The sequence below is a fragment of the Lolium rigidum genome, chromosome 5, assembly GCF_022539505.1.
Source record: "Lolium rigidum isolate FL_2022 chromosome 5, APGP_CSIRO_Lrig_0.1, whole genome shotgun sequence".
In the NCBI taxonomy this organism is placed as follows: Eukaryota; Viridiplantae; Streptophyta; class Magnoliopsida; order Poales; family Poaceae; genus Lolium; species Lolium rigidum.
In genome coordinates, this window is record NC_061512.1 from 208,245,386 (window position 1) to 208,261,137 (window position 15,752).

Genomic DNA, 15,752 nt, shown 5'->3' on the forward strand with positions numbered 1-15,752 from the left:
GGGGCGAATATTGAGTAGGTATGTTGCTGTGTGGAGAGCTTCAGCCCATAGGGAGGGTGGCATGGACGCCTGAAAGAGAAGGGTCCGAATAACATCATTGGTGGTGCGTATGGCACGTTCGGCTTTACCATTTTGTTGAGAGGTATAGGGACAGGAGTATCTGTGGAGGATGCCATGGGTGGAACAAAACGCATCGAGTTTGCAGTTGTCAAATTCTTTGCCGTTGTCACATTGGATGGAGAGAATAGGGAGGTTGAACTCGGGTGCGGACTAAGGCATGGAAAGCAAGTGAAATTAGCATAAACCTCGGACTTTTGCGTAAAGGAAAGCTCCAGAAATAATGAGTGAAATCATCGACTATAATAAGGTAATAGCAAAAACCAGAAGTGCTGGGTACAGGTGATGTCCAAAGATCACAATGAAGACGCTCAAACGGACGACTAGTACTAGAATGCGACGGATAAAACGGCAACCTGATATGTTTTCCTAATTGACATGCATGGCACAGGGATGACCCTGGTTTATTGGTGGAGGGATGCTTGAGGAGACGCTTCATGGTGTGGTGTCCGGGATGGCCGAGTCGACGATGCCAAAGGTCCGGATGGTGGGAGACGTTGAGGGCGACATGGTGGAGGGCTTGACGGAGCGGGTAGAGAGGGCCGGAGCTATTGCATCGAATGATCACGGTCCCGGTGAGAAGATCCTTCACGTGAAAAACCATATGGGTCAAATTGGATAGAACAATAATTATCAATAGTGAATTGTCGGACAGAAATAAGGTTTTTGATGATGTGAGGAACGACAAAAATATTATTAAGGTGGAGTGGTTTGGATGGAGAAGAAAGTGTGTGAGATCCGGTGTGGGTGATAGGAATAGAGGAGCCGTTGCCGATCGTGACAAATTTGGAAGAGGAAGGTTGAAGAGAGGAGAGTATACCGGGGTCGGATGCCATGTGGGAGGATGCACCGGAGTCCATGTACCATTCACTCTGCCGGAGAGCTGCATGTTGGTTAGGGCGTTGACGAGGGCCGGGTCCGGGGAGGCTGGTGATGACCCGGCGGTGGCGGAGGCGGCTGCGGACCATAAGCTGGTGGAGGGTTGGCCGTATGCGGTGTAGGCCTGCGGAGAAGCGATGCCGGGCGTGGTCCGAGGAGGCCGTGTGTGGGAGGAGTCCGGGGACGCGGCGACCGGGGGCGGGCTGCCGGGGAGCCTCGTCGTTGCCGAAGATTGGCGCGAGTCGGCGCGCCCGTCCAAGGGTTGAACTGCCAGGGCGAGTCGCGGCCACGACCACGGCCGCCACGTCCACGACCGCGGCTGCCACGGTATGGCGCAAAGAGGGTGGATTGGCCCGAGCCACGGCCAGCGCCCCCGTACGTGGCGCCCCCGGACGACGCGACCCCGGGCGACGATGGTGGTGGTGGAGGGGGACGCGGGCCGCCAGGGTTGGGCTGCACGCTCTGACCGCTCGCCCATAGAGCCGTCCCAGCCGCGTTCTTGGTGTCCAGCTTCTTCCGAGATTCCTCGAGGAGGAGGGCTGATCTTGTCTCGCAGAACGAGGGAAGGGTGCCCGAAACGGAAGAAAAGAGCGCGGATGTGCGTAGCTCTCATTGAGGCCACGAAGCACGGTGAGGACGAGAGTCTCATCGGAGACAAGGTTGGCCGACATCGCCGAGGGAGTCGGCGAGGGCCTTCGGCTTGGCGCGAGTAGTCGTGGATCGAGAGATCACCCCGAGGTGTGTTGCGGAAGTCAGCCTCGAGTTGCGGGGCACGGTGCATCTTGTTGTCGCGGAAGAGGTTCTCGATGGCCTTCCGGATCGCCGCGGCGGTGGAGCCGAGTCGCATGACGATGTTGAGAAGCTCGGCGGAGATGGAGCCGTAGATCCACGACAGAACGGTGTAGTCATCACGGCCCCGGTCCGAGTTGGGGCCGGTGTCGAAGGGCGTATCGTCGGAGAGGATGTGGGCGAGTGAGCCCGTAGCGGCCGAGCGCCACAAGGAAGAGTTCCCTCCAGGCTGGTGTAGTGGCCGTCGTTGAGGCTGAGAGTAATTGGGACGTGGGTTTTGATGGAGGGTGCGTAGGTGGAGGGGTTGGGAGGGTTTGGGACGGTGGTGATGGCGAGGCCGGGATTAGGGTTTGGTGGGGTGGCGGCGCCGGCGTTGGGATTGGCAGTGGTGGCCGCAAGTTGTTGGGTGAGAGTTGCTTCGCGGGCGTCGAGGGCTTTGGTGCGTTCATCAAGTTCGCGCTCCTTGGCAGCGATCTCGTCGGGCGTCATGGTGATGGGTTAGAGAGAGGAGGGTAGGCGGCGGCTAGTGTTTTAGGAGAGGGTTGCGGTGGGAGGGCAGGGGCAGGAAAGCCTGCTCTGATACCATGAAATTGTGCAAGCAAGGGCGGCTCGATGGCCTGCCTCTCAATCCCTCTCATATATATATAGACAAGTTACATTGTGTTACAAGTAAACTTGATAACCAAGAAATCTAGATCCTAACCGCCAGAAGTATCTAGAGGAAGAGATCTTCGTGATACGTTGCCTAACACCAAGATCTCTCTTCTCTATATGCATTGTGCACTTGCACATTCATGCAAATGTGCTTTGCACCTACTACATTTCATTGCTCCGGTCTAAATCTTGACTGCTCCCATGTGCAGTGATTCCCCATTTGCAACGTGCACATGGTGGGGGGGATTGTAAATTTCATTTCCTGTCCTGCAGCTCGTAGCTGTTATGTTGGCCCCCATGATAGTATTTGCATTTCTAGTACCCTTCGCTGTCTATCCATTCCCTGCACTGCATGAGAGCCCACCGTGCTGATTCAAAACTAGGAGCGATTCTAGCTCCGGGCCCCCTGCTGTTCCAGATTTTCCCACCAGAAATAGGGAAGGAACTATGGAAAGGGTAAGCTGTCACGATGCATTGCTGTATGATGGGAGCTGCTGTTGGTATACATACTGTATATATTCGCTGCATCAGGACAATCGTACCAACCAATGATTCAATTGGCATTATTTTGGATATAATCATAATAATTCTGAATGTTTCGTGGCCGTCTTATCTTCCTGTCGAGCTTCGCTCCATGTTGTTAACACTCCCTCGGGTCGGGGAAGATTTCGACAGCAGAAAAGAATACTCCCTCGGGATGAACATGCATGATCGATGCTGTTTGAAATGGTTTGACCTGCGAGATGTCTTGATCGCAGAAACATTGGGCCTATAGACATGGCCCATATTCTGCCGTTGTGCTACCCTAGAAACATTTCACAGTCTGATGGCGGCCTCAAGTACAGACCAAACAGAGTCGATCTCGGAGCCTACGATACTTAAATTGCCACTGCACTGCTCTAGACAAAACCCTGCTTTAGGTCTAGGAAGTTTTTTTTTTGTATTATCTTAATCCTCCAATGTGCTGAGGAACCCAATGCTGGGGATTGCTCATCTCAAGGTGGCCTGACTTCCACTGTTCTTGCACTGTGTAATGCAGTGGCCGTTCCTGGTAGCAGCTCCTGTTCTTCTCCTTGCAAAAACATGGGCGGGAAGAAGAAGCGGCCGCCGGTTTCCTGATCCAGGCAGCTTCTCCTGTTTGTATGAAAAGCAGGAGCCAACTTGGAAGTTTTGCCAAAAATGACCACTTGTCCCACTGAATTGTCAGAAAAGACCACCTGTGAACGGAATTGCCAAAAAAGACCACCCTATACGTGGCGGCAGGACCCCAGGCGACACGTGGCGACATGCCGCCGTGTGCCGTGGCGGAAGGACCTGCTGCCGGCATGGGTGGCGGCACGTTACGCCGGCGCGGGAAACGGCACGGTGTGCCGCCACGCTGCAGGTGGTCCTTTTTGTCAATTATTTTCAGAGGTGGTCCTTTCTGGTAATTCAGTGGAGCAAGTAGTCCTTTTTGGCAAAACTTCGCCAACTTGTGCTTTTCATGCTACCGTCTTTTTCTCTTTTTCTACAGATGCAACAGGGTCTAGACATGATAGTTGGTCTCGTACAAAAGCTAATTACAATCATAGTGCCATATCATAATTATAATCTTCTTGCTTATTATAATTTCAGGGCTTCAATTATAGTGACATTCCTAAATGATAAGTGGAGCATCTGGCCATGACACATGTAAGAACTGAATTATGCAGAACCATGTTAAGCTTTGTTAATGAAGCATGGGAGTGACCCCTTTCATAAAAAAAATTCTGGCCATGATATGATTGTTGTCTCATTTGATTATCGGAATTACTAGTTTTTTCTGTGAGCAGTTGGCCTGTTTTGGAACACGGAATTTTCTCCCTAATTTTCGAGTGAGTCGAAGTTCCAGCGTCTCTTCAAGAAACAAGTATTATATCTCCTACTAGTATTTGAGAATTGAGAAGTGTTATCCGAGAGACATCTGCATCCAAATGGGGCCTTCATGCGTTGTGAAAGAAGTCAACTCGTGCTCACCCTGTTGATTCCATGATGTTCGCTTTCATAGTATTAGTACCTGATAATAAACATATATCTGTCCTTGGTTTCAAAGAATGCATAGCTCCTAGTAAACATTGCTTTCAGTAGCCATCAGCTCCGTCCTTAGTTTCAAAGTTTTATCGCAAACATATCTTAGTATCCATGACGCATCAGTCATGTGCTACTATGCAAACAACGCTGGCCACTAGGAAAAGGGAGAGGAGGAAGAAGACGCCGCTCCGACAAATAGTAAACAGCAGTGGCGCTACGGTGGCCGGCCGTGGGAAGGATCGCCAGGCTTGGTGCTTGCGCCTGTCGCCCAGCGTTCAACCACTTCACAGAAAAAATTGTGCAGAAGAACGCACGCTTTCTTTTTGCCAAATCTTGTGCTCTTTCTTTCTCCCACGAACAAGAAACAAAGCCAGCAAAAGGAAACGTGCAGGCTTTCGCTTGCACGACTCATGTTTCAGATGGAGCAAGGTGATCGATGTATGGTCAAAACAAAATTGTCACATTGTATTATTTTCTCAAAGCATGTAGGAAAAGAAACTGAAAACCATGATAGATTTGGCCTTGTCTCAAAAAAATGATGGATTTGGTCTGCTAGTGGTACTACTTTGAACTTTGAATGAACATGGTTTGCTCATGTCAAGGCTGTGACAATGACCGTTGGACCGGCATCACCCAGGTTTCATACTGTCATGGACTCTGAACTTTTTTCAGTTTCTTGGTGGTGTAATGGTTCAGGTTCAGCATAGCTGAGCAGGGGAGCAGAGCACCCTGGTTGGCTGGGTCTCGTCGAGTAGGTGGGGTGGTGGTGCTGTTGGTGGGTGGCGGATCATGGAGCCAGGTAACACGGGCAGGCTCGCTTTGGCGAGTTGAAAAATTCAGGTGAAAAGATTAATGCATGTGACCTGCGAGCTAACACTGGCTGGCCGCGCCATTTCACATCCGAATTTCTTGGGGCGACCTTTTGACTGTTGACATGGACAGAGGGGACGGGATTTGAGCGATTCTGTTGGTGGTTTGACGGCCATGCGAGATTGATGAAGTCATAGGCTTTTCATGCATGCTTCCAAAGTCAAACCACATGAATACAGTTGGAGCACCCTCTGACAATTCACTAATGGATAGGCTTTTCATGCATGCTTCCCAAGTAAAACCACATGAATACAGTTGGAGCACCCGCTGACAATTTACAGTTGGACAAGTTGTATAGCATTTGAATACACTCGTAGTACATCACATGTCAGTGGATAGATGATCACGTAAGAATACAAAAGAACACAAAAAAATTGACAGGTTCACTACATCAAAACAGAGGATCAATGAACATGGGAAAGCTGCAGAGATATTCATTTCGAAATGTGCATCGATCCAATGTGATTTGGACTAAAAAACAGAGTGCATGTTCATATTCCTATACTATTATTTAGGCATATGAATTAAAAAAGCATAGGAATTTGAGTAGCAATAGAATTCTATAAAAATGGCGTAAACTTTGGATGACATCCTATGGGTATAATTAAGACTGCTCATAGTGGGAGTAACATAGGTAGTAACATCACATATCTCAAGACATTTTGGTGACATGGCATACTAATAAATGAAGAAAGAGAGTGAGGTGGTAACTAGCTATGTTACCATAACATCACACATCTCAAGGCAATATGAGTCTACAACATAATTAATAACACATTGCATGATACAACATCTAAGTTACTACCCACTATGAACGTAGTAACTTAGACTAGTAACATGACATATGTTACTAGTCTAAGTTACTCTCCACTATGAGCAGCCTAAGAGTGGATGTTCAAATTCATATGTAACTGAGATATAAACCATAGGATGTTGGTAATATCGTTCTTCTGATGCAAGTCAATCCATAGGAATAATCCAGTGGAATCCTACAGAAAATTCCCATGAACGTCCAAAAACTACACATCCAAAGAGTGTCTAAACTCTTCAAAAACTTCCACGAGTTCGGTTGGTGGTTTGACGCCTGTGAGAGTTTGATGAAGTCATAGGCCCATCCAAGCATGCTCCTCAAGTCGAACTACATGAGAGATAACATTGTTGTTGGCATATGTCCAGTTACTAGAAATATTTTGTGGCATCTAAACTATTATTGATATCCACACAAGCTGCATAGAAGGTTTCACTCTCGCCCATTTTCCCTGGCTAATAGGACTCGAATCAAACATTCACCTTACAAAAATATCCTAAGAATTTGAATCTTTTATAGTTCCTATGAAAACCCTTTGATTCATAGGATTTGCATAGGAATAGTGTAGAATTTTGATCCTATGGAAATTTTTCTTATGCTAGTTGTTTCATCCATATGAACATATCCTATAGGATCTAATCTTGTAGTAATCTTGTAGTGCAAATTCTACGGGGAAAAACATTAGTTATACCTCACACAAAATTCCTTTTGTACATTGCAGATTCAACTAGGCATGACATCTGTAATCATATGATTTTCTAATTTCTATACTTTTTCTAACCTATGAATCAAATGAGGCCTTATATCAAGGAGTCCAGTAGAGTGAACTAGTAGTACCATCAGTCTTTGTGGAATGGGCCGATAGCATAGAATAAACTTTCAGAAAGTTACAAGGAAAGTACTACCAACCATAAACAATGCTAAGCTACTCTTTGGCGTACAGATTCATGACTAATCATACGACCAAGATGGCGGGTCATACCATTGCATCTCTGATGAACTTTCAAAAGAATTTACAGTAAAGTACCCTGCTACAGTACGGTAGCGGTACTTGTTGGCGTACAGATTCAGGACCAATCATACCCCCAGGATGGCCGGTCATTGCAGTTGCATCTCGATGCGGAGACCTCTCGGGAACCTCACGCATCTGTCATGGGAGAAAAACAAGATCTTGGAAACTACCCCGTACAATAATCTCACGGTCTCAGCTGTGATTAGTGGTGGAGGTCGGCAGCGGCGAACCACGCACGCAGACGTACCGATCAACCATCATATCATAGTTTCAAGTTTCAACTAGACAGGGATCGCATATTCGCATGGCACAGCCATATGCAGCCACTCTAACCAGCCACGGCAGCCGGGTTTATTCTACGATTGCGATCTTGTCCACTAGCTAGCACGAGTTAATATGACTCCGACCGGTCATGATGTATGAGGGTTTAATCAGACGGCGCCGTCGTTGACGCCATTGTTTATCCTCGTCTGCGTGTGCGTTCTCTGTTCGTGCCGCGACATGCTGATGGCACAAAGGGGAAAGATAATGCAATCTGGTTCAATGCATCGGTCGCTGTCCCTGTCGCGAGAGAGAACAATCGAGGAAGCAAACATGGGGCCATCCATGGCGGCGCGTGGAGTGTGAACCTGGAACATGATCGGCATCGTCGGGAGAATATGGGAACGTTTGGTGTGCCATGCCTTGTGTTTCTGTGTGTGATTGATCGCATCGCACGTCTGTTCTTATCGTCTCCCGATTCCTCTTATTTTCCTTCCCCAACTGTTCTCGTTTGGTGAAGTGTGTGGTGCTGGGTAAGATAGTAACAGGGAGGTTCAGATAGTAGCTGCGTACCGTGGATGTCACACAAGTGGTGTCAGTTTTTTTCACCGGAACGTGTGGCTCGTACATGGTGAACTTGACTGGTCATGCAACGTCGTGCATAGAAGCCGTTCACGGCTACGAGTTTCCCAGATCGCGGTTTTATGTCTAGACATGTCATGTAGTATAGATATATACGACAATGACATCAGGAAAACAAAGTGTTGACAGAGTAAAAGAAAGCGGCTTGTTGCAGTTATTTGGCTCTCGAGCAACTTGACACGACAACGGCTGCAATTTTGTTAGATCATCATCTGTAGAAAGGTTGGAACCACAGAAGCGGAAGTATAAATATTTTTTCTCCTACAAAAGCATTGCTTTCATAAGTTGATACTCGATATACTGCTGACAGGACAGGTGAAAAAGCTCGGGCAAGTAGCAGCCGTAGGTTGCTCTGCACAAGGTTAGTACCGTCAGCTACCCTGATTTATCAGCGTCGGCCAACGCAGACAAACAGTAACGAACGCAAGAGATGAAGTCACTGACAGGATACATACCTACTGCAAGATAAGTGTACATGCACTGGAGTGCAGTTCATATCAGGCAGGTTTTATTCAACAATCAACAACTACATGAGAAAGCCCCAATCATGTATGTGATGCCGCTGTAAAAAGAAAAAAAAACTGAATCATTTACTTTTTCCTGAGCTTGGCCTTCATCCTGTCGACCGCGGCTCTGAGTGTGTCGTCGTCCTTGCAGAAGGTGAACCGCACCAGGTTCTTCCCGTCCTCGGGGTTCAGGTAGAACACGCTCGGCGGGATGGCGACGACGCCGACCTCACGGATCAGATACTCGCAGAACTCGACATCGTTGTCGAACCCGAACGGGGTGTGATCCACCATCACGAAGTAGGTTCCACTTGAAGGGTAGACAATGAAGCCTGCGGCCTTGAGCCCGTCGACCAGCAGCGCTTTCTTCGCGCCGTAGTCCCTCTTCAGCTCCTCGAAGTAGCTCTCCGGTGCTCGCAGAGCTGCTGCCGCAGCTGACTGCATAGGTGTGGAGGTGGCAAATGTGAGGAACGAGTGCGCCTGCCTCACGCCCCATGTCAGGTGAGGAGGTGCGATCGCCCAGCCGATCTTCCATCCGGTTAAGGAGAATGTCTTCCCCAGAGAGTTCATCGTGACGGTCCTCTCGTACATGCCAGGGATAGAAGCCATTGATATGTGATCCGCCTCAAATGCTAACTTGTCATAGACCTCATCGGCAAAGAGCAGCACATCGTTCTCCTTGCAGAGATCAGCAATGAACTCAAGTTCCTCCCTCGTGAACATCTTCCCAGTAGGATTGTGAGGTGTGTTTATCATTATTGCTCTAGTGTTCTTCGAGACTGCAGCCTTCAGCTCCTCAAGAGGGACTGCAAAATCTGGAGGGCGGAGTGTAATGGCTTTGACATCAGCACCAGCCATGGACAGCGTAGCCTCGTACGAGTCATAGAATGGAGCAAACAATATCACTTCATCCCCAGGGTTGATCAGACCCAATATCGTTGCAGCTATTGCTTCTGTGCACCCAGATGTAACAGTAACTTCCTTATCAGGATCCACTTGCAACCCGCTGTCCTTCAGGAATCTTTCAGCGACAGCTGAATTCAGTTCAGGCACACCATATCCTCTTGCATACTGATTCTTTCCAGCACTGATAGCCTTGATAGCAGCCTCCTTGACAAAGTCAGGGCCATCAAAATTGGGAAAGCCCTGGCCAAGGTTTATTGCTCCATGCTTCACCGCAAGCATGCTCATCTGTGTGAAAATTGTTGTCTTGAACTTCTCCAACCGCTTCGCGACCTGCAATAGAGAAGAGATCAAATCACGAGCTCAAGTTTGTATGCTATTACAAGAGGTAGAATTCAAGTCATTTAGAAAATCTTGCATTAGTCCGAACAAAAATAGAAAAATCCAATAATAATTTCTGTTTAATCATATTATTGTGGGAGTTATAAGAGAATCATCAAGTTCATGTGAGTTGACCTTTAACATCTCATATTGAACATGAAAGATATGCATCGTGTTGTACACATAACAGGTTTGTAATTTGACCTTTTTATCTTTTAACTGTTGATTCAACATTACAATCTGTCATGCCTCAGCAAAATCCAAGGCTCCAAGCTATGTTTGGTTGACAATTTTCTGTGTACAACCTATCTTCTGTCATCTCTTTTAGGCACCCGCCTAGCAATTCCATAGGTATGCATACCCAAAAATATACTCCCTCTGTTCCTAGATATAGGGTGTATAGTTTTTGGCACGGAAATTAAGTAACACACATTGAGGGTAAGTTACACGAGTTTTGGGCAAGATTACCCCTGAGTTATTGCTTTGAGAAAATATAGGAGTTTGCATGAGCTAAGAAAATACAATCAAATCCGTAAAAAAATGTCAAAACGAGTGGTTCTACGTAATACACCTTATATTTTGGAGGTTTTTTGGGAAAAACTATACACCTTATATCAAGGAACGGAGGGAGTATGTTGTTAAAACAATCAAACTGCTCCAAACTCTGTGCTCCCTCCCTCCGTCCCAATTTATAAGGAATCCATGCATTTCCAGGTTCACATTTGACCATCATTTGACCAAAGAAATATGGGTAATGTCCACAAAAAATATACCATTGAATTCATATTCAATAGGAGATCCCAGTGATACAGATTTTGTGTCACGTGACTCATCTATTATTGATCTATTAATTGATGGCCAAAGTTAAATCTCGAAATACGAAGGCACTTACAAACTGGGATTTATGAAGAACCACATATATGAAGAGTCGACCAGACAGATTTGTGGGATTTGTTACGGTAAGTTAGGAAGTTATCGATTTCCCTAATTTTAGTCTGATCTCAAATCATTCAGCCAGGGGGTCTTGTGTAGAAAATACTCTTGCGCTAATTTCCGTGCCAAAAATCTATAGGCACTATAGAAAGGAACGGAGGGAGCATTATTCATAACAAACTAGGACAAATAGAAAAAGAATTCCATTTTGATAATATTATTATGGTAGTTATACAAGAATCAGCTGGCTTATGTCAGTTGAGTTTTGAATATTTAAGGTTACTTATCCTGTTGTACAAATAGTATGTTGTTTAAGTTTATGTCAGTTGAGTTCTAACAATCCAAGCAAATGTTTGGTTCACAATTATATGTTCAACTATCTCATTTCATCTCTTTTTGAGGTGTTTAATCGAACTAAGTCTTACAAGATGGGCATCCTAATACCGTATGCACGCATCATGGAAATGTATGTTGTCAAAATATGAAATAGCTCAAACTCATTATCTGAGTTTCAGAAATATTGTGTGATTTCTATTACTAGCACGATCTTGTCCAATGAAAATCTAGTATGACTTAAAGGAGGACCTTGTAATTGTATTTATAATGAGTTGTCAAGAATGGGCTAGGAAATCAACAATTGACTAGGGCAAAGTTCATAGATTTATGGCTTGCATTACAATACAAAACGAACACATTGATACAGAAATAAGCTGGATTATGGGCATGATGACTAAAAAATACATAAGTGATCCTATTGTTCCTTTTAATGCACACATGCCTAGTTTTTTTTGGACCTGCAGTACTAGACTGCACATTTTGTAATGGCTCTTTTGCAGAACAGGATAAGAACTCAACATAACCGTCTCCCAAAGACGAGCTTAAAGACAAATGTGTGTAGTTCACTTCACACGAGGGGGCAAGTATAACACTTTTTAGTTATTTGAACACTTCATTACCTTATACAGAATTTGTATTCTCCTTACATCAGAGAATGCAACTTTGACAATGCGGGGTGATATCGTATGAGTATATATTTTTTCAACATGGAAAACAATGGGCAACAAGACTAATATAGAAAATGAGACCAACCAGGGATTAGCACCTGGTGGCCTTCTATAGAGAGAAGACAACCTGAGGCACCCTGCGGAGGCTACGCCGCGAAAGCATATGAGGAGCCTTTGCACTCGCACTGCTACCCAACCGAGTGACACCCAGTTCTTGACCAACAAGACTGATGGCCCCTGGTTCATCGTTGATATTCTTTAGATGGGTTGCTGGCTCATAGCTGCGGAAAAAAACGGCAGTCTAACATGTGGACAATATGGCATGGCAGCAGGTGTGGACAAAACATAAGCAGTACTCTAATTCATTTTATAAGGCACATAGTTTCCATCTGCATTTTTCATATTATCAGGTATGGAGTAATTTTTTTGTGGGTAGGTATGGAGTAATATGGGCTTGAATGGGAATATGGGAATTTAAGATATATTGGATCGTTTATGCTGTTACTTATGGATGATTGCATGGTGTAAGGGGTCCCATAGTAATTTTATAACATCTAGTGAAAAACATATCCTACAGAGTCGATATGTATATTACAGTTTTGCGGCTTTCTCTTAAACAGACTTTTTTTTTGTTCCCATTATGATGTTTTAAAATTCTGGAACATAACACACGCAGTTATCCTCCGCACTGTAAGCCACGGACATTCTTGCGCTAGCTTGATGTTGTTTCTTAACAATATACTCAGAAAATAACTAATGAATAGCCAAAGCAAACAGTCGTTGCACTGTCTTCTGGCGGAACCGTGGCGCCGGTCGAGTGCAGGACCGGTCAAGCTGTAGGCCAGCCCAATAATAACAAAATCAAACTTCGTATCTGTCTATATATAACCCAGTGCAGTAATTCTATAGTGTGAGTGGTATGATCAGTCACACGAAAACAAAATAAGCTACAATTGCAAGGGCCATGTCTAATAAGGCACTATGTATTCAACGAATGTTCCTCATCTGTGTACAGCTGATCATCATACCACTCACACTAGCAAACGCGGTGGCATCAACCTAAAGTCGCGACTATCCGTACGATTACTTTGCTTTCCTAGCACCGCAGCTGTCTGTGATAAAACACTTGCAGTAGTGGAGCTGCTCCTAAACTTAATTCAACATGGTTATACTGGTATGCAGAACATTCTGCTGAACAAAGAAGCAAAAGGGCATAGCCACACTGAGCCGGACGGATGGAACCCGGAAGCTGAAACCTCAGCCACAGAACATGGGATAGAGGATAGGGGATACGGGACCAAAATCGGGGTGGGGGGGCACCGACCTGCACGGGCTGCTTCTCCGCCGGCTTCGCGGCGCCGTTGTCGGCGGAGGCGGCGGTGGAGAGGGCCGCGGAGGCGGAGGCGGGGGCGGATGCCATCGGGGTCAGCGGCGAGATCTTCCGGAGGGAGGCGAAGAGGGGGCGGCGGAGTGAGGAGGCCGCGGAGGAGGAGGAGGGGTTTAATGGCATGAGTCCATGGCGCGGGGTGGTCGTGGTGGTGGTCGCGGAGGTGGCCAGATTCATGAGGCCGCCCAGCCGCTCCAGTGCGTGCGTGCGTCGCGCCGCCACTGTCGTAGGCGGGCGAGCCGGTCAGTCAGGCGAGGTGCGAGGTGGGGAATCTGTGTAGGCGAGGGAGTGGATGACGGGTGGGCTCGTGCGTATGTCTGGCCCGCGTGTCAGTGTGTGAGGAGGGTTTTCGGTTGGGTCGTTTGGGACGGGAGGAGAGGAGAGATGCCGTTGCGCGATTCGAGACCGAGGCCCCGTCGGCGAGTGAACGAAGTGTGTTGTTGTCTCGTGCCATTGAATCTGGACATGTTTCGCTCACGGCATCCCCAACAGGGGCGACGTGAATTAAGAGCATGTCTAACAGGCCCCGTATTTTTTCGCCCCTTAAAACACGAGTAGAGGGCCCTGTATTCACTTTTCGCCGGCCGAAAACTGTCCGAGTCATGACGACCGTATCCTCACCCCGTAAACCAGAATCATACGGAATATTCGTTTTACGGGGTGGGATACGGTCCCTAGCATCGGACGAGTTTCAACCCTCAAAACAGGTGTTTTTGACAACGGTTTCGAGACATCATAGTTTGATCAAATATAGCGAGATAAATACACAGTATTCACTGCCAGCATGGGTGGCAGTTGTTCAACACACACACTCACCGAAGTCCCACCTATTATTCGGTCTTGACCATAGACAACATTACTTCGCCTCATATCGAGAACGAAGAAGCATCCAACCCCGGAACACACAATTGACGAGTCAAATTCAGAGGCCACATAATCAGCGATAGAAAATAACTGTATCAACAAGCCGAAAAATTAAAGACACACAAACCGCAGCCATGAAACATACGGTTAACCAATGCGGTTCGCGTGGCAAAATCAAATCCGTCTTGGCGAATGACTTGAGGGAGATCTCGATTTGCTTGCCGGGACGGAGCTCCATGCGCGGCTATTGGAGTAATTGGCGATGAGCTCCATGCGGCTCAGCACCCGGATCCCCTCGCGCACGGGCGCCGGCGGCTGATTTATAGGAGCGTCGCGGGCGAAGTTGACTCGCTTGTCGTGAGGGCATACGTACCGGGACACGCCGAAGCCGTAGTCCACCTCGTCGAACCCGAGGCGGCTCCGGTCCAACGGTCGCCGTGCTGTAGTCCAGCGGCACGTCGGCGCGATCGACGCCGCGCATCCGGTCCCGCGAACCCCGGCGACGGCGGCCGTGCGGACGGCGAAGGTGAGCCGGACCTCGGCGTCGTCCGGGAGCCACGGGCGCGCCCCGCCCGGGGAGGCGGGAAACACGAGGAGCTCGCCGGAGCGGATGGCCGTCGCAGACATCGCCGGTGGTGCAGTGCGGAGGAGATCTGGCGGGCGGCGGTGGCAGTTGGGTTTCCTGAAATCCTTCGCGCGCAGTGGATGAGAGAATGATGGTTCGGCCCTGTATTCCCCTTCCCACCCCGCACAAGTAAGGGGCGAAGAGCCGCCCCGTATCCAAAACTGGGAAAAATCGACGCGGGGGCCATTTTTACGGGGCCTGCTAGACGGCCGGGTAGAGCCCAACCCCGTATTTTGGCGGTTATTATACGGGTTTGCCCCTTTTACGGGGTCTGTTAGACCTGCTCTAACACAGATCGACCGATTGCCACTGCAAGGTTAAAAGATCTCCAAGTGTTCTTGTATTCTAACCCGGTCCCGCACATCAGGAACATCATAATCGATCGCGTAGATTTGATTTCTCTTTCCCTTCTTTGCTACCCTAGGGCGACACTGCCACCCCACCGCACCGCCGTAATACACGCCATCTATTCGGGCCTCGCCGCACCGGAGAGCAAAAACGAAGTCGGGTAAATTCTTCACCACATCTGTCGCATCTTTGGGGGCCAAACATCTGGCAGTTGCGCCGCCCGGCCTCGCCGTCCAAGACCTCTTCGGTCAATTGCGCAGGTAGGTTCCCTAACTCATTTTTTGGCGCTATTGTGGGTGACCATTGATCTGCTATTGCTACCCAGGCAAATGGACATGTGTAAGTCGCTCGAAAAGTTATGCGGTGAGGTAATTGACTCCTCTTCCGACGATGAGTCCGAGCAGATGACACAAAACATGGCTTTTGCTGCAGCCTCCATCCTCCACAAGCACAATGCCAGCCAGACGCGCGGTGGACCGGGGCTTTACGAAGGACCGCTCAAAAAACCTGCACTGCGACAGAGTTGATGGATATCTCCGACTCTACAAAGGCTACTTCGACGGCATCCACTTTAAACGTTTGATATGGGTTGTCCTGCTGGAGATGACATTGCTGGCGGGCCGACAAGTCGCAAACACCTGTCGGGCACTAGGTCATGTACCCTTGCCCAGACGGCCTGTTGGTGAATTCATATTTTTTCTTTACCAGCCAAAGCCCAAA

General features: G+C 47.8%; 1 protein-coding gene across 1 annotated transcript; it reads right to left on the bottom strand.

The window, feature by feature from the left end:
- Nucleotides 1-8,512: 8,512 nt before the first annotated feature.
- On the bottom strand, nt 8,513-13,387 carry LOC124653875 (probable N-succinyldiaminopimelate aminotransferase DapC). The gene is made up of 2 exons (XM_047192936.1): nt 13,133-13,387; nt 8,513-9,823 (listed from the first exon to the last, which is right to left on the bottom strand). The coding sequence occupies exons 1-2, from the start codon at nt 13,370-13,372 to the stop codon at nt 8,672-8,674; spliced, it is 1,392 nt and encodes a 463-aa protein (XP_047048892.1). The 5' UTR covers nt 13,373-13,387; the 3' UTR covers nt 8,513-8,671.
- Nucleotides 13,388-15,752: the final 2,365 nt, after the last annotated feature.

What these genes read in the sequence shown, in the direction of transcription:
- LOC124653875 (XM_047192936.1), bottom strand. Translation starts at nt 13,372, where the DNA reads ATGAATCTGGCCACCTCCGCGACCACCACCACGACCACCCCGCGCCAT. An exon ending in CGGAGAAGCAGCCCGTGCAG is followed by an intron (nt 9,824 to 13,132) that starts GTCGGTGCCCCC and finishes TCTCTATTGCAG; the next exon opens with GTCGCGAAGCGGTTGGAGAA.